At 38.6% G+C, this 18502-nt stretch overlaps 1 protein-coding gene across 1 annotated transcript; it reads right to left on the bottom strand.

Moving 5' to 3' along the window:
* Positions 1 to 212: 212 nt before the first annotated feature.
* Positions 213 to 12473, bottom strand: LOC126968667 (lysosomal-trafficking regulator-like). Its single transcript, XM_050813700.1, has 8 exons — positions 12347 to 12473; positions 11834 to 11989; positions 10170 to 10359; positions 8297 to 8448; positions 7993 to 8228; positions 6452 to 6657; positions 4217 to 4403; positions 213 to 2357 (listed from the first exon to the last, which is right to left on the bottom strand). Exons 2-8 carry the CDS (start codon positions 11924 to 11926, stop codon positions 2225 to 2227), a joined length of 1197 nt encoding a protein of 398 aa, XP_050669657.1. The 5' UTR covers positions 11927 to 11989; positions 12347 to 12473; the 3' UTR covers positions 213 to 2224.
* Positions 12474 to 18502: the final 6029 nt, after the last annotated feature.

Here is an 18502-nt window from a genome sequence, read left to right as displayed (position 1 = left end):
AAAACTTTTGTTCATTTAGGTCACTTGCAGAGAAATACAGACCTTTTGGTCACAAAAAATATTTATTGAAACTGGACCGAACGAACATTGATGGCCGTGCAGATGCGATATGTGAACATACTTCTTTCATATTCTGACATCTGTACTTATTTATCTACTCACAAAGGCAAATTAAAATAAAATATAAAAAAATATTGAAAAATAAACACACATATAATTAATTGTAAAATTTATTTCTCCAAGTATCAAATAAAGTATGTAACAAAATAACAGTAGTTTGCATTATATTATTATTGTCAAAATTTCGACAAGGATAAATACCTACCAGATATTCTTCAAACATATTATTACTTTAACATGTATAATATTTCTCGAAACATCAACAATTAATAGACAGTTTAAAATATCTAAAACTATAATGCCTCTGATAATTATAATAATATTTACAATTCACATTTATAAATATATTATTCCTAAGCTAATTTTCATTAAAATAGTTGGATTATAATATTATTCAGGAAGACGTGCTAATATTATTGCTTTTAATATATAAGGCAAACAGTCTTAAGTTTGTATTAAATTAGTTAATTTATCTCAAGATATTGACTTATCCTGGCTAGGAGAGCTCAAGCATGTGACGAATCACTTGCGAATGCATAAGATTGTATCACAGCCTCCCTGGGCTCTCTAGTTGATAATTTAAGTAGTCATTTCTAGCTCTCATGTTCCAACTTTTGGTTCTAATATTATGTAGGTTGCATCATCCTGTGACCAGTTTCACAGATTAAAAAATAACTGGACAAGGGATTGACTTAATAGCCTGCCTAATATTTATGTATTAATAAAATGTTAATACCGTTTAACTTTTGTCTCAAGTTTTGTTTATTTTTACGTAATAATACTAAATTACGTAGAATACTAATCAATTGGCACCATTCCTTACTTTAAACTTAAATTCAATGAGAATAATAATTTTCAATCAACTTTTTTGTTAAAGTTACGACAGCACCTATTTATTATACAATCTCTTTAATCGTCCTGTTATCCGAGCATTAACAACATTTACGTCCTGTTTCACAATATGAGAGTAAAGCTGCGCATAGGTTTATCTACTTATATTTAGAAGACATGGTCATTCCATCGCCAGGTTAAAATAAGGCTTTATTTCTATTTATTTTAATTTAATAAGATTATTTCCATAGCTTTCTGGCAGCTGACCAGTTTTGTTATTATTTTATTTTAGCTCCTCATCTGGATCCATTAGAGACGCTAAGATACAACATTTACCCCATCACTATTTTCGGAAGTTTATGAGTCACCGGGATTTCCAGCTGTGAATCTATTTGTTCACATAAAATGTAGGTTTTATTATTTTCTCTAGTTTTCAGCTGCTATAAATAATATAATGTAATTAATAAATATTATTGCTGTTTATTTATGCAATAAAGGCAAATATTATATCAATTATAAAGATTTATTTTTTAAATATTTGTTGAACAAAAGTTATACAAAGTTACAGCAATGTAAAATATTTTATCTACACCCATGCTTTAAATCCTCTATTATATATTCTAAAACAGTTAGCTTATTGCCAATATTAAAACACCCAATGTCTTAATAACCATTACATCATCCAAACGAGTGTTGTAATGAAATTCAGTACAACATTACAACACTCCTTTGGATGATGTAATAGTTATACTGTTCCAGAATCTTTTATAGAGGATTCATATTATGGGTGTAGATTAAGTCTTGTTTGAAACTGTTGATAATTCGTACTAAAACACTTATGTGATACTATTATCACACTCGGATTCGCCTCGTGTATATGTAATAAACCCACATTCGTGTTTTAATACCCCTTATTATACAACAGTTGCATAAATAACTTAAATAACATTTGCATTAAAAACTTAGTTACCTAATGAAGCTTTTAATGTCTGGTATTATAAAAAACATTTTTTTTATATTTACATGTGAGACGGAACTGAAGAATGACAAAGTGATCTTCCTACTACTCGTATGCACAAATTCGTCAAATGAATATTCATATAAACGAATATTCATTAATTAATCATTCGCTTCGTTACTAGTCTACTATGTAACAGGCCTTTAATTTCGATTAAGTAGCTGAAAAAATATTTTTTTATTCTTCCGAATGAAACAAGTAGCTGGATATGTAGTTTGTATGTCATGAATGACCACGATGAGCGGGCCGAGCGGGTCACAGCAGGGCGAGTGCGGGAATGATCCGCAGGGGCGCGGGCTTGGAGCCCGGCTCGGCGCTCTCCCAGGCGGCCACGGTGCCGTCCCCGTAGCTCGCGAACAGCAGCTCGTTCCCCCAGCTGTACGCCAGCCTGCATATCACAAACTTTATTATACTTATCATTCACGTCAGCCAATGGAAGGAAAACTAAAAATGAGAACGGCTGATCCGCTTCGTTGTGTGTCTTCCACCGCATTTATTACGGGGAGTGTTCCGAAGAGCTGTTTCACCTGATTCCTGCAGCCGAATTCCACCACGACACGTCACAAGTTAGGATATTATCCCCACCATCTGGATGTGTCCTCCACAGTGCGGTTTGCAATGAGCTTCCTTGTGCGGTATTTCCGGGATGATACGACATGGGTACCTTTAAAAAAAGCGCGTACACCTTCCTTAAAGTTATCCATTTAAAAAAAGTGATCACCATCGCCCACATTCTCCTGAAATATCAGAGGAATCATAGGAGCGTTTACAGCCTTTTAGGTGGTCTACGCAATATTTTAATGTAATTATATCCTATCGTCCTTGAAACTCCACGTAAGAGTGGTCATTCGATGGTTTGGTTGTGCGTGGAGGGACGCGAAACATCCAATGAGTGAGAATGATAATTTAAGTTGATGCCGATGTTATAATCATTAGTTAATAAGTTTATTAGCATGGCTGATTTCCGTTCAACAATGTCTTATGAAAATAGGTGACTCTTTCTTTGAGTTCAGATGGTAATATGTTTTTAGAGTAATGTGTTATATAAATAGTTACTATAGGTATGGATAACATCATACTCAAACCAACTGTCACTTTACAATCGGTACCTAGGTATTAGAAGTGAATACCTAGAGCTGACGTCAGCACCACGCCCCATCTCCTTATGGCAGTGTGTCATTTATTTATCAAGAAGATTGAGATCACATCTCATATACACTCGACACAAAATCAAACACTATCCTATCCTATTCCTATCGTCAACTGAATGTATGGTGTTCTCCTAGAGTGCGATTCTCAAGGAAGCCCCTCACATCCAACCAAACTACGGTATTACTATCATGCGATGTTTGCAGGTCGATATGATACGGCTATACCTACACGTCGGTAATGCCCGTGTGAATCTTCTGAGCATTGGCGGCGGTGCTCACTTACCATTATGCAAGCTACTTGGGTAACTCACTCCTGTGTCAAATAACCAGAGAATATACATCAGCCTAGCGACACTAAGAAAAAAGTGATTGTATGAAATATGCTGTGGTTGATAGATTGATAGGTGACGGCTATAATCTTGTAAAAAACGGAGATCCACTACGTTTAAAGCATCCGTTCGCTTTCAAACTTAGCCGTATTATAGTATATCGCCATAATGTAATTACTATTGCAAACATAATATGTCAAATGACTGCACGTTTCATACTAAACTAAATTTGAATTTTTACTTAGGCAGTCTTGCCTCTTATTACGTAGTATTTACATCCTCTTTAGGCTATGGTCTCCTATTTTATGGCGAACGCGGCGTCTGGCGTTAGCGTCAACGTTCAATTCTGTGGCTTCCAACGTCTGGACGCAACGCACAGCGTCGGCGGTCAATACGTCTGGCGAGACGCAGGTGGCTCAGTGGCTACTTGCGAGCTAACATTGATACTTATGAATATTGTTTTTATGATTCTTTTCACTTTTATCATACACTAGTTATAAGATTTTCCTGAACAACTAACTACTACTACTATAACTAACAACTCCTCTTTTCCTTTATCAAACCTTTGTGTGACACGACCTTCACGCTGCAATGGTTCGAAGTTCGGATGCCGCGTACGGCGTCAACACGCCAGCATCGTCGTGTGAAAGAGACCACAATAGTACATTTATATAGGAAGCAATGTGACGCAGCGTGCGGCGTAACTAGACGTCGCGTACGGCGTAAAATAGGAGACCATAGCCTTAATGTACATGTGTGAGGGTCACCTGAGCAGCGGCGGTGCGGGGCTGCCGGCGTGGGGCGGCGGCAGCGCGGCCAGGGGGCGCAGCTCCCACGAGGAGTACAGCCGCACCGCCCCCGAGCGGAGCCCGGCCGCCAGGCAGTTGACGTGCGCACCCTCGCTGCCGCCCGAGTACCGCACGCACGTCACCGCCTCGCGCTCGCGCACACTGCCTGCGACACGCGACACACACTAAGACTACGAGATCACTGCAAGAGCAGTACAGGAAGTCACATTATACTTATTTATGCAACTGTTGTGTAATAAGGGGTATTAAAACACAATGTGGGCTTATAATAGTATCACATGAGTGTTTTAATACCTAATTATCAAGAGTTGCACACAAGACTTTATATACACCCATAATATGAATCCTCTATTAAAGATTCTAAAACAGTTAGCTTATTGTCAACATTTAAACACAATGTCCTAATAACCATTACATCATCTAAACGAGTGTTGTAATGAAATTCAGTACAACATTATAACACTCGTTTGGATGACGTAATGGTTACTAGGACTGGCTTTTTCAATGTTAGCAGTAAGCTAACTATTTCAGAATCTTTAATAAGAGACGAAACGACCAGGGCGTTTAGCTGATGGTAATTGATACGCCCTGTCCATTACAATGCAGTGCCGGTCAGGATTCTTGAAAAACCAAAAAATTCTAAGCGGCACTACAACTGCGCTCGTCACATTGAGATATAAGACGTTACATCGCCGTTACGAGACGCCTCATTTGGCGAGTAATTTCACTAGCTACGGCGCCCTTCAGACCGAAACAATATAATGCTTCCAAATTACTATGATATTCATGGGGATCTTTACCGTTGGTTCACGTCATATGTCCACAATAGATCCCAGTCAGTAGTTTTAAATGGGTATTCATCGACCTGGGTTGAAATTCCATCTGGAGTACCTCAAGGGGTATTGGGGCCTCTTTTATTTGTAATATTTATAAACGATATCAATATTTGTTTTCATCATTCTAAATTTCTACTTTTTGCTGACGATATGAAGGTCTTTAAATCTATTGTATCCACTAGCGATGCTTTTCATCTACAAGGAGATCTTTTGAGAATAGAACAAGTATTGTGCTCTCAATAGATTGGACCTTAATGTTGCGAAATGCTTTTTTTTAACTTTTACTCGCAAACAGGAACCCATTCAGTTTCACTATGAGATTAAAAGCCAAAATATATCTCGTGTTAATACGATCAGAGATCTAGGTGATACATTTGACACCAAGTTCACATTTAGTGAACATATTAATGATATAACTGAGAAAGCATTCAAAGCATTAGGATTTGTTGCCCGGTCATCTCAGGACTTCAAGCAGATGAAAACGTTGAAAGTTCTTTACTGTGCTTATGTGCGAACCCACTTAGAATACGCGTCTGAAATATGGAACCCTTGTTATGCCACATATATTAAGAATATAGAAAAGATTCAGAAGAAATTCACTCGTTTTCTCTACTATAAATTTAGAGTACATAGAGTTGAATACCCTCAGCGCTGTCAGAAATTTCATCTGTTACCACTCCAGCTTAGAAGAGACGCGACTGATATTAGGTTTCTTGTAAAAATAGCCCAAAGTGTGGTGGATTGTCCTGAACTCCTCAGCATGATTGCGTTACGAACTCCAAATCGAACATTAAGAAAGCATGATTTACTTTACGTACCTACCAGTCATTCTCAATATAGAATAAACAGTTACATACCACGCGTCACCAAACTGTTCAATATGTATAGCCGATTTGAACTTTTTAGTTGTAGTATAAAAAACATAAAAAGTGCGATCGCAAATGATTTTACGAAATCAAAAAATGTATCATAAGTGTATCTTTATATCTGTGTATGTATAAGTGTTTCTATCCTAAATCTATAGTTATTCTATTATTATATATTATTAGTTAGACTAAGCAAATTTCTTTCTATATGTGGAAGCTTGTAAATGGCTTTTCGAATTATGTTTACTATTGTTTATATTGTAAATGTTGCTGTAAGCTCCCCAAATAAAATAATAAAAAAAAAATACTGCTTCACGACAGAAATAGGCGCCATTGTGGTATCCATAATCTATTCGGCATCCTGTGCAAACGTGCCTCCCACTGGTATGCTTGTATTTTTGCCTTTCTTCTAAACGAAACTAAAATATATAAACGTCGGTTGGTTACATGTTTATTTTTCCTACAATTAGTCAGGATTGTCAGTGACTCACCCACAAATCTGCCATTGACGGTGTGCACTCGGATCAGCGACTGGTACTTGTATGTGTCGTCGGTCTCGTAGTCGAGCACGTGCGCGTCGTTGGTCGTCTGTGGGCTGGGCTCGTGCACGCTGGCCACGTCGGCGAGCGTGGGGCTCACGGCCAGCAGGCGCACGCGCGACATGTCGCGGTTAGGCAACGTGCGGATGAACGTCAGGCTGCGGACACGGCACACGATAAGACACCTACTGACGCCAACTATTGTAGATTTTATTTATGTTGTCTACACCCATGCTTTTAATCCTCTATTAAAGATTCTAAAACAGTTAGCTTATTGCCAACATTTAAACACAATGTCCTAATAACCATTACATCATCCAAACGAGTGTTGTAATGAAATTCAGTACAACATTGCAACACTCGTTTGGATGATGTAATGGTTATAAGGATTGGCATTTTTAATGTTACCAGTAAGCTAACTGTGTCAGAATCTATTATAGAGCATTCATATTATGTGTATAGACTGTAGATAAAGTCTTGTATGCAACTGTTGATAATTAGGTATTAAAACACTCATGCGATACTATTATCATATGATAAACCCATATTCGTGTTGAAATACAAAAATTACACAACAGTTGCATAAATAACTATTATTTTATTAGGAGGACAAACAGTATTACATAACATAAATGGGTTAAAAAAGAATACATCTATTTACTATTGACAGTTTTCACACATAAGAAACTATAAGCGTGTTACAAATATGGAGACAAAATGAATGTAAATAGTATTCAAGTATTTATTATTTCTCATCTAATGCCTCGTCAGTCTACTTCTTAACGCGTTTGATAACGTAATGAATAGATCGAAATCAGGCAAGACAACTAATATCTGATTTATCGCTTTTGGACACCTTATTAAATATGAATGTTGCCTGTAATTAGTATTGCAATGTGGAACGTATATTGTACATTTTGTTGGTGTAGTTATTGGACGCTATGATATCAATTTGTGATATTAATTTAGAGTGAAGTAATTAAGAGTAAAAAACTGTATCAGCTATTTGAAGCCTTATTTGTAAAGGTATTATGTAATGCTTTTTACATCCTATTATTGAGCGAAGCGAAGCTGAGCAGAGCTGCCACAAGGTGAATCCAATTGATTTCTGTGTTGTTGTTTGTTCGGCCATTTCTCGATAGATTTAAAAAAAAAATTGAACTCATAGAAAGCTTTCGAAATTTTCTAGGTTATTGTCGAGACAGAATTTTGAATTTCAACTTGATTGAATTAATATCAAGTCTTGTTTGATTAATTTTGTTTTGTTTTTGTACACAGACTTATTTTACCTAGCTTCGCTCAAATATACGCCATAGCGAAGCGGTACGACGAGCGACTGCGGCATCCTAGTATATCTGTATCATATTTATTACATAATTTTTTCGAGTCTATTAATGTGAACCTCACATTGAGGGTTCCAAACCTGAGAACGATATTCAAGGGTACTTTGAACATATGAATTGGTAGGTACTATTAAAGCGCCCAGTACTCACTCGTGCAGGTCCCACAGCACGATGAGTCCGTCGTCGCTGGCGGTCGCGAGCAGAGTGACGGCGGGCGCGGCGACCACGTCCGTGAGCGGCGCCGCGTGGCCGTGCAGCCGCCGCACGCTCACCCGCACGCGCGCGGCGCCGTCGCCGGCCGCGGCGCGCAGCACGCACACGCCGCCACCAGACAGCCCCAAGGCGCCGCCCCAGCGGCTGTCGCGCCAGGTGCTCACGCACGTGATCTGTCACAATACGACCGCATGAGTACTACCACACGCCCACCACTTCGGATGTGGCGGCCCCGACGTACCTGCTCGAGCGGCGGCGTGTGGAATACGACGTCGGGCGGCTGATCACGGCGCGTGCGCAGACGGACCGCGCCGTCGCCGTGACCCCACGACAGGATACCCGTCTTCTCTTCCCAGCTATTGCTTCCGTTCTTTGCTGATGTTGGCGACTCATCTACAATAAAGTACGCAGTAATTATGAATAAATTATATAGTAGTAGGTATAATATATATTTTAGTGTATTACTATAATATGTATAGGTATATATTATTATATATCTTTGATTATATTATTTTTATTTTATTTTTTAAATATTTTATATATATATATATATATATAAAATAAAAGAAATCAATAAAATCTTGTTTAAAAATAATTAAAATAAAAATCAAATGGAAATATTTTAAATTAAAAAATATTTCAAAACAGAATACTTATAGTAAGTACCTACATAAGCCACGACATCTATCGCCACGCCAACAATCAGGCTTACCCTCGCCTATAGATGTTTCACATCAAAAGCCAATTAAATATTCTCACGGATAGCAAATTACTAGTCTAAAATAGTGACAATCACTTATGTTATAAATACTGTCAACGATAGTAATAGATATAAATATGCTCTAACATTTATGTCAAAGAATCCATTACTCAACATCTGCCTGGCCGATGCTACGCTTGTGCAGAATAGGTCTTAGCTTACATCACTAACAGATACTTCCAATTTAATTGATTCTCCCGAGCTATTAAGATCGATAGAATTAAATACCCGTGTTGGTATTTTGCGTTTCAATCCTCTTATACTTACACCACCAGCTAAATCCAAAAATTCAGGCAAAAGTCCTACTTGTAGCGAGTGAGTAGCAACTTTAATAAGAAGCACAAGCGTAGCATAGATCAGGCAGATGTTGAGTAACGAATTCTTTGAGATAATAATTGTTAGAGCAAATTTATATCTACTACTATCGTTGACAGTATTAACTTATTAAGTGATCGTAACTATTTTAAACTAATAATTTGCTATCTGTGAGAATCTTTAATTAGCTTTATATTATACTTTTACTATTAGACTTTTATTTAAAATTATTGTACACTATTTGTCTTCCTATCTATCTATATATATATAAATGAATTGCTGTTCGTTAGTCTTGCTAAAAGAAAGTCTTGCTAAGAGAAATGCTGCACCGATTTTGCTAATTTTGGTCTTGAATTATTTGTTGAAGTCCAGAGAAGGTTAAAAAGGTGAATAAATATGAATATGGTCGGAATTCAATGAAAACAACTATTTTATTTTTCCTTTGATGTGTCTCTCGTCGTTTAGAAATCAAATTAAAACAGAAGTTTAAAATTAATAACTAATTAGATTATTACTTTATCTGGCAATACAGCATTTGTTGGGTGAGCTAGTTTGAAATAAATCTATACTAATATTATAAAGCTGCAGTGTTTGTTTGTTTGTTTGTTTGTTTGTTTGAACGCGCTAATCTCTGGTACTACTGGTCCGATTTGAATGATTCTTTCAGTGATGGGTAGTCCATTTATCTAGGAAGGCTATAGGCTATGTTGTTTTTTTCAAAATTAGGGATCCGTAATAAAATTGCTATTTTGTAACACAAGGTGTAAAATCGAAAACCTATTTTTGCGTGCGCTGCAAAAATTATTGACAATAGAACAAAATGATGTACAGGCTATAATATAGGCAATATTTTATAAAACTATCGCGTGAATTATACTTTATATGGCAAAACAACGTTTGCCGGGTCAGCTAGTAAATTAATAAACGCGAGTGTGAAAAAAGTTTTCACAATCAGGGAATTATTCAGTGAGTAACTTTTTCATTTGAATAAATAACTGTAATAGCTGTGTACAAGTGCAGCCGGAGTCGGGACACTGACCGTGCAGCGCGAGCGTGGCCGTGTTGGCCGCACACACGGCGACGGTGCGGGCGTGCGGCGGCGGCAGCGGCAGCAGCGCGGCCGCACTGGCGTACGTGCGGCGCAGCACCACGCGCGCGCCCGCCAGCTGCGGCGACCCGCAGTACTCGCCCCAGCGCACGCCCGTCACGCCGGCGTACACGCCCACGTGCTGCACAACACAACACGACACTCACTCAATACAACTCTCACCAATATTCAATCGCTATTTAAATTGTTGATGGGGTGCATATATCATAATCAATACTTTATCTACACCCATTTTTTTTTCTGGGTTCCAGGACATGCAGGGATCGTAGGCAATGAATACGCCGACGAACTTGCAAGAAGTGGTGCTAAATGCACTCAATTTGGCCCCGAACCCTTCTGTGGTGTCCCAAGGAGTCTTGTTAAATCAACCCTTGATACATCATGTTCACAAGAGTGCATTAAACTCTGGAGCAACACTCCGGGCTTAACCCATTCCAAAACCTTAATCCAAGCCTTCGACAAAAAGGCTGCGAATGAGGCACTAGTGCTAAGTAGAGAAAACTTACGCATATTAATATATATGAATGTGATCCTTTAATGCGTAAACGTAGCATCTCTTTGGGAAGTCCAATTCTTCAACCGTTTGAGATACATCAGCTAGTAAGATTGCAGTGGCAAAAGACAATAAAATTCATAAAAAGAATCAATGTTAGCAGTGAGCTATAGTTAATAGTGGCTATCACAATAGATCATATTGCTCGCAGTGTAACAGGGCCGAATTGAATTGAATCAAAGCCACTTTACAAATCATAACCATCCACCCATTCTTCAAAATCTTTTAGAGGATTCATATTATGGGTGTAGATAAAGTTTTGTATGCAACTGTTGATAATCAGGTATTAAAACACTCATGTGATACTATTATGATGAACCCACATTCGTGTTTTAATACCCCTTATTGCACAGCATAAATAACTATTATGATAGATTTAGAGATACAAAACATGTATATTACGTTCATCTAATTAGATACAACATAACAATTAATCATTAAACTAAGCAATATTAATTATTGGGTAGTGTATTGATTTTACTCATAATGTTACTGCTGCAGATGGCGCTGCTTGCGTATGCAACTCGCTATCAGTGTTTCTTTGTAACTTGTAGCAGTACTTTTTTTTTATTAAATCAGTTCTGCCTATAGTGAAGTTTTCTTATGCGTGTATATAAATATTAGAGGTGTGTCATTGAAGGTTTTCAAATTAAGTTAACTGTTTTTTGTCAATAGTCAACAGGTTGAAAAAACTGTTAAATCGTCAATGGGTTTTGAAAAATCGGTTAATGCATTTATTAATAATTTAGATTTTTATTAGGTTTTTATTTCGTCAATATAATATTAACTCAACGTTTTCGTTCGCAAATTCGTCAACTGTTTTGAAATAAACTGTTTTCGTGAGGCATTAAATGTCTTCATTTATTGCGAGTTACTGGCGAAGACGTTGATTGAATTTATTAGCTTATTATGTTAATCATAATATAGAAAAACAGTTAATTCGTTAACGAATATAAAACTGTTAATAAAAACAGTTTATTGATTTAACGACCACCTCTAATTATTAAAGTGGCGTTACCAAGCTGTGTAGTTGTGTACGTACCTGCGGCGTGAGGTGCGCCGCGAGCGAGGGCGCCCTGTGCGGGTGCGGAGTACGTAGCAGCTGCCGCGGCGCCTGTCCGTACGTACGCACCATGGCCTCCGCCGCGGTGCGGTCCACCTCGTCCTCTAGCGCTGACGGCTCGAACCCGTAGTACGTCTGATTGTATGCAAATATTATTAGAGGTATGCCATTGCAGGTTTTAAAATTAATTTAATTTAACTGATTTTTGTCAATAATAACAGGTTGAAAAAACTGTTAAATCGTCAACGGGTTTTGAAAAAACGGTTTATGCATTTATTAATAATTTAGGTTTTTATTTCGTCAATATTATTATATTATAAATATAATATATACGTGTAACCTGTGTCGTAAAGGTTACTATAAAATAATTTTTAACATTTCTTTTGAATAACGTAATATTTTTGTTTTGAACATTTTCTGGGATCTTGTTGTAAAAGCATATACATCACCTTACAAAAGACTTAGGCGAGTTGTAAGCACGTCAATACTCACGCAGGCGGGGAACACGTTGATGGCGTCGATGGCGTGCTGGCCCGTCTGCTTGTACCCGAACACCAGGTCGATCCAGTGCGGCAGGTGCTCCGTCACGTGCGGCGCCTCCAACGTAGTAGTAGTTGCAGGCACGTCAATACTCACGCAGGCGGGGAACACGTTGATGGCGTCGATGGCGTGCTGGCCCGTCTGCTTGTACCCGAACACCAAGTCGATCCAGTGCGGCAGGTGCTCCGTCACGTGCGGCGCCTCCAGCGCCTGGCGATGCGCCAGCGTGAAGAGGCGCGCGTCGGCGGCCCAGCGCGGCAGCTCCACGTTGTCCACTCGCACACCGCACTGGCGCACGCCCAGCTCGAGCCCTGCGGTCCAACATAACCCCATGATATGGTGGTTAAATAAGGTGGCTGGCAAAAACAACAACCTAACACTTCAGTGGATCAAAGGTCACAGTGGGGTCAGGGGCAACGAGGCGCCAGATCAACTAGCTAGAAGGGGTTCTGAGACCCAACCGGTCGGACCAGAGCCTTTCCTTTCTCTGCCACATAGTTGGTTCAGGAACCACTTAAATCAAAAGATAAAAGCACTACATCATCAATACTGAGCCATGAGGAATGCAGCAAAGCCAAAGCAGCTTTAACTTGCGCCGACTTGTGTTTTACCAGGGAAATCTTACAACTTAATCGATGTCAACTAAGATTAATATTATGTGCGGCCACAGGTCACGGCAATTTTAACTGGCATCTTTTTAATATAGGTGTCACGGACAGCCCTCTATGCAGAGGTTGCCTGGGGGCAGAGGAAACAGCCGCTCACGTCCTGCTGGAATGCAGTGAGATGGCAAACTACAGGGCGAAGCACCTGGGGTCACCAGGCGCTCTTCGGGAAGTCTTCCGAGACGTTAAGAAGTTGGGTGACTTCTTGGAGGAGCTTGGCTGGTTGGAGTAGCCTCTACCACCCTCGCTCGCAAAATAGACGCATATGACGTCGAGTTGCGGAAAGCGCCCGTATGAAGAAGAATAAGAACCCCATGATATTCTAAAAATCTATTTTTATGCTGATCTTGCTTCAAGTATGCAGCTTTATGAATAGATAATTTAAAAAAAATACTTCGATTTTTTTGATACTTGACTATTCAAAAGTGTTTTTCTATAGTTAGTATTATTATTAATGACTGAGTATTGCACTAATAAATAAATCATAGGTATGTGTGGGATAATGTATTTAAGTAGTACTGCTCGCCATTTTAAGCCATTATATAAACAGTTATAGGGAGCACAGACTCTCTTAATAAATTTATTAAAATCGTCTACAGTAAAATATCAGATATTTTAGACGACGAGAAATCTTGAAGCGGAAATTGCTCTTCTTGCCAAAAGCGTTTTGTTCAAAGTTTAAGGAAACTTTGTACCTAAAAAGGCTGGTGTGTTGACGATAATATCAGTGCTACTTACCTGCGAGGTGTAGTAATTGATGTACCTAAGTATAGCAAGTTTTAATAAAACCTATTCGAAGACATATAATATATTCAATTTCATTTCAAACTAATTTTGGACTGGTTGTATATATAGCGTATTTCTATCGGATGCATACAATATAGAGTAATTTATATTTAAACAATTTGTTCTTTTTTTTTTTTTTATTGAATAGGAGGACAAACGAGCGTACGGGTCACCTGGTGTTAAGTGATCACCGCCGCCCACATTCTCTTGCAACACCAGAGGAATCACAAGAGCGTTGCCGGCCTTTAAGGAAGGTGTACGCGCCGTTTTGAAGGTACCCATGTCGTATTGTCCCGGAAACACCGCACAAGGAAGCTCATTCCATAGCTTTGTAGTACGAGGGAGAAAGCTCCTTGAAAACCGCACTGTGGAGGACCGCCACACATCCAGATGGTGGGGATGAAATCCTAACTTGTGGCGTGTCGTGCGAAGGTGGAATTCGGCGGCAGGAATCAGGTTAAACAGCTCTTCGGAACACTCCCCGTGATAAATGCGGTAGAAGACACACAATGATGCGACGTCTCTACGCAACGCTAAGAGATCCCAGCCGTTCACAGAGCACTGAGTCCCCGACAATTCGAGCTGCTCTACGTTGCACACGGTCAAATGGATTGAGCAGATACTGGGGTGCGCCAGACCAGAGATGACAGCAATACTCCATGTGTGGCCGGACCTGCGCTTTGTGGAGCGCTAGAATGTGGGCCGGCTACTACATACTTCAGTATTGCCGTGCTCTATTGATGACGCCCAGCTTCTTCGAAGCCAATTTGGCTTTGCCCTCCAGATGGCCACGGAATTGGCAATCGCTCGAGATTTCGAGACCCAGTATTCCGATACTAGGCGCGGCTTTAAGAGAAGTGTTCTCGAAGAGCGGTGATACGACAAATGGGGTATTTTTAGTGGTAAACGCGCAAACTTGAGCTTCTGGGGGTTAAATTGGACAAGCTTCAATTTACCCCATTCCACGACCTTCTCGAGAGAGGACTCGATAGAAGACACAAGTTTCTCCCGGCATTACTTTTTATGAAATATTTAATATTTAAAACGCTTTCATTTTGGACACGATTCATATATTGGATGCAGCACCTTACAAACCAATTTGTATGTATATTCAGGCATTGTAAGATACTCTATTGATTTAAAAAGAGTGGCCGTTGAGTTTCTTGTATAAGCTCTACTTTTTCCAAACATATGATAGATTTAGTAATTAAATAGAAATATTTATAGTAATGATTCAAAAGTGCTTATTTTAAGCCTAATTGATTAAAGCCGCTATCCCGATAGATCGCCGAAATAGCGCATAAATGAAACCATTTCTTAACGTTTTATATAAAGCTTTTATTTTAACAAAAAATAATTATATGTCTGAAAAATATGAGAAGAAAATTAATTTTTTCTTTACATTTCTATCTTTAATAGACAAAAAAATCACCAAAGTACCACCCCTAACTCTCACATTTGGAGCCATGTTAATCATTCAATCTAGATAAAATTGTATGAAAAATTATTATCTGTTCACCAAAACATGACATAGTTTTGTTATTTGTGTAAAAAAAAATATAATGTTTGTAATTAATTAAAAATGCTTCTAATTCTGAATTAAAACTGTGGCGAACTTTTGCGAGAGGTACCTAGCACCGTTCGATTCCTCAAGGCCGTTGGCTCGGTCCCGAGCCTTAAAGACTATATATATTTGACTCGTGGTGGCTGGATGATCTTGTTAGGTCTGCTTGAAGTATTTTTTATTATTATTATTTCCTTTAAAGTTATTATATATTTTATTTTATGAAATGCTCACATAATGCCTCTATTTATTTACGGTATGTGTGGATTGATGCATCTACTATACTCAATAACTCTTGTGTTTATAAGTATTAATTTCCTTTTTTTTCCTTTTTTTTACTTGAGTATCTTTGTTGCGTCACTTTGCATATATTGTAATTGAAATGATTTGTAAAACAATTAAAATGTAAATCTTGACTTAAAAGATTGGCAATGAGTTTCTTGCTACTTCTTCTCACCCATCACGAAGTAGCGGTAAATTCAATAAGAAACAATATTTTTATTTTTTTTTATATTTTTTTTGACATTCATAAGTGTCATTTCCGTGACCTACATGAATAAAGTGTTTTTGAATTTGAATTTGAATATACTGCCCACGCTACACACATCGGCAGAGTTCGCTCACCCTCGTTGTTGTAGAAGAGCTCGGGCATGTAGAACAGCTCCGGTATGAGCTCCTTGACGTCGGTGGACGAGTCTTGCGTGATGAGCCGCCACGTGGTCGCCAGCGAGTGGAACGTGCGGTCCGCCATGTCGAAGTTATTGTCTGTAATAATGTTTACATCACACTGTGTCTTCCCGAGATCAATGGACCACGCGCAAAGCTCAAATGAGAACAAGCAACAATAAATATCATGCAAAAATCAACATTTTTTTTTTCTATAAAAAAAGGGACGGGACGAGCAGGACGTTCAGTTGATGGTATTTGATAAGTCCTGCCCATTACAATGCAGTGCCGCTAAGGGTTCTTGAAAACCCCCAATTCGGAGCGGCACTACAATTGTGCTCGTCTCTCGGCTTACATATTACAGCTTCACGGCAGAACTAGGCGCCGTTGTGTTACCCGTAATCTAGCCGGCATCCTGTGCAAGGGAGCCTTCCACTGGTTCTTGCCACTTCTTCTCATCTTTTCAGAGGTCAACCTTTTTCAGAGTGGCGGTAAAAGTAAAAAAAAACTTGACATTCATAAGTGTTTTTTATATCATTTATATCAGATACAAAATTACAAAGCGATATATAAACATTATTCTGCCAAACTGCGAAGCAGTTTGTCGGCAGTAATTTTCGTGTTTCGCTAATTATCAAACCAATAATATGTTTTTGTGTGTGACAATTTAACAGTCTCTACCAATATTTCGTAAGTCTATTTATTATGGACACTGTACTAAGTAGAACTTTTGCAATAAGTTTTTCACCTGACTTTTTGTTTTACAGTTCGACAATTGTAACGCTATATGGGTAGTTAATTCATTAATTAATGTAGGTTAACGTTGCCCATGCCCATGGTTTAATGATTAAACATGTTCACTTCTTGTTTGGCATAAGTGTAATACACAATATAATAGCTAAGCTAGACTAACATTTATATATTAGTACACTTTATTCCAGGTAAGCTTAAATCAATCAGAACTGATCAGCATCAACTGCCCAAAGAATTTTGTGACGGAAAACGTTAAACTCATTTGAAACACTGAACAAATATGAACAACAGCAACCTTGACAGTGTTTAAAACTTATTCCAAATTATTAACAAATACACTATAATATTTATATTCTAAAACCTTACATATGTGTCATTTCCTTGACCTACATAAATAAAGTGATTTTGATGTGATTTGATTTATTCCCCATCACGCTGATGTCTGGCATTCCTGCAATTTCTTGCCTCCCATAGCCGCTTAGTGGAATCAATTATCGGCTGCGGTTTTCCCGAACACATACGACTTAGGGACCTTCAAGAAATAAGCATACTTCACCTTAAAGGCCGGCAACGCATTTCTTGACACACCTGTTGTAGCGGATGTCCATGGGCGGTTGCCTCACCTCTCCCCATCCCGTGAGCCTCTTGCCCGTTTATCCCCTCTTATATAAAAAAATATGGAATCATGAATTATGTCTTGTGTATATTAGGTTTTATATCGTGGACGTTACACTGTTAAGGTACAAATAATAGGGAATGAGACCACAACCCACGTTCAGTGTTGAACACACAAAGCAATACAAATTGTTGCATCACTTTACATATATTGTAGTTGAAAATATTTGTAAAACGATGAAGCTTTAAATGTTGATTCAAAAGAGTGGCAATGAGTTTTTGCGACTTCTTCTTATTAAAGCTCAACCTTACAGTGGCGGTAAATGTAAAAAGAAATGAAAACTTGACATTCATAAGTGTCATTTCCTTGACCTACATGAGTAAAGTGATTTTGATTTGATTCATAACTATACCTTGGTAGTTAAGGAACTGCTCCGTGAAGGGCGGCAGTCGCACCAGGTAGTGTAGCACGCCGCCGGAGTTGGAGTAGAGTGAGGGGAAGTGATGCGGAGCACGGGACAGCAGCGGGCTGCAGCCCGAGCGTCGCGCTGCCGCCAGGTCCTGTCACCGAGCACCACACACTTCAACATCTGTGATCTCTCACCATCGAGAGGAGTGCCTTTACTCCACTGTACACTATTCATATGGCATCAGTACCAAAGATTATGTTTTTATTCACCTAGAAGTTGCCTCTCGTTCAATCACGCGTCTCTCACCTCTTCTGACGACCTTAGAGTTGTATTCTTTTAAATAACAATTTTATCTGAATATTTAATTACCACTTATATATGTTCCGATGATTCCACTTTTGTGAACGAAAGACGTATCAAATAAACCTAGGTTAGGTCTTAGTTACTACTAGAAGCAATTTATAATAGTACAAGTACAGAAGTCTCACTCTCAAAGAAATAGAGACTCTTGTGGCCATACAATAAGGTGTAATTCAGATCGTACAGCGCTATTAACTTACACTTTCATTTACTTAGAAATTACCTCTCTTTCTATCGCGTGGCTCTTACCTCTTCTAACGACATTAGGGTTGTCTTCTTTACCTAAAAC

Source organism: Leptidea sinapis, chromosome 16, assembly GCF_905404315.1.
Source record: "Leptidea sinapis chromosome 16, ilLepSina1.1, whole genome shotgun sequence".
Taxonomy (NCBI): Eukaryota; Metazoa; Arthropoda; class Insecta; order Lepidoptera; family Pieridae; genus Leptidea; species Leptidea sinapis.
This window is presented reverse-complemented; position numbering and strand designations above follow the sequence as displayed.

Bases quoted from the DNA above. Each gene is read 5' to 3' on its own strand.
- LOC126968667 (XM_050813700.1), bottom strand. From the start codon at position 11,926: ATGGTGCGTACGTACGGACAGGCGCCGCGGCAGCTGCTACGTACTCCG. The intron at 6,658-7,992 runs GTGAGTACTGGG...CCGTGTCCGCAG, and splicing joins GTGCTGTGGGACCTGCACGA to CCTGACGTTCATCCGCACGT. The intron at 4,404-6,451 runs GTGAGTCACTGA...CGCGTGTCGCAG, and splicing joins CGTCAATGGCAGATTTGTGG to GCAGTGTGCGCGAGCGCGAG.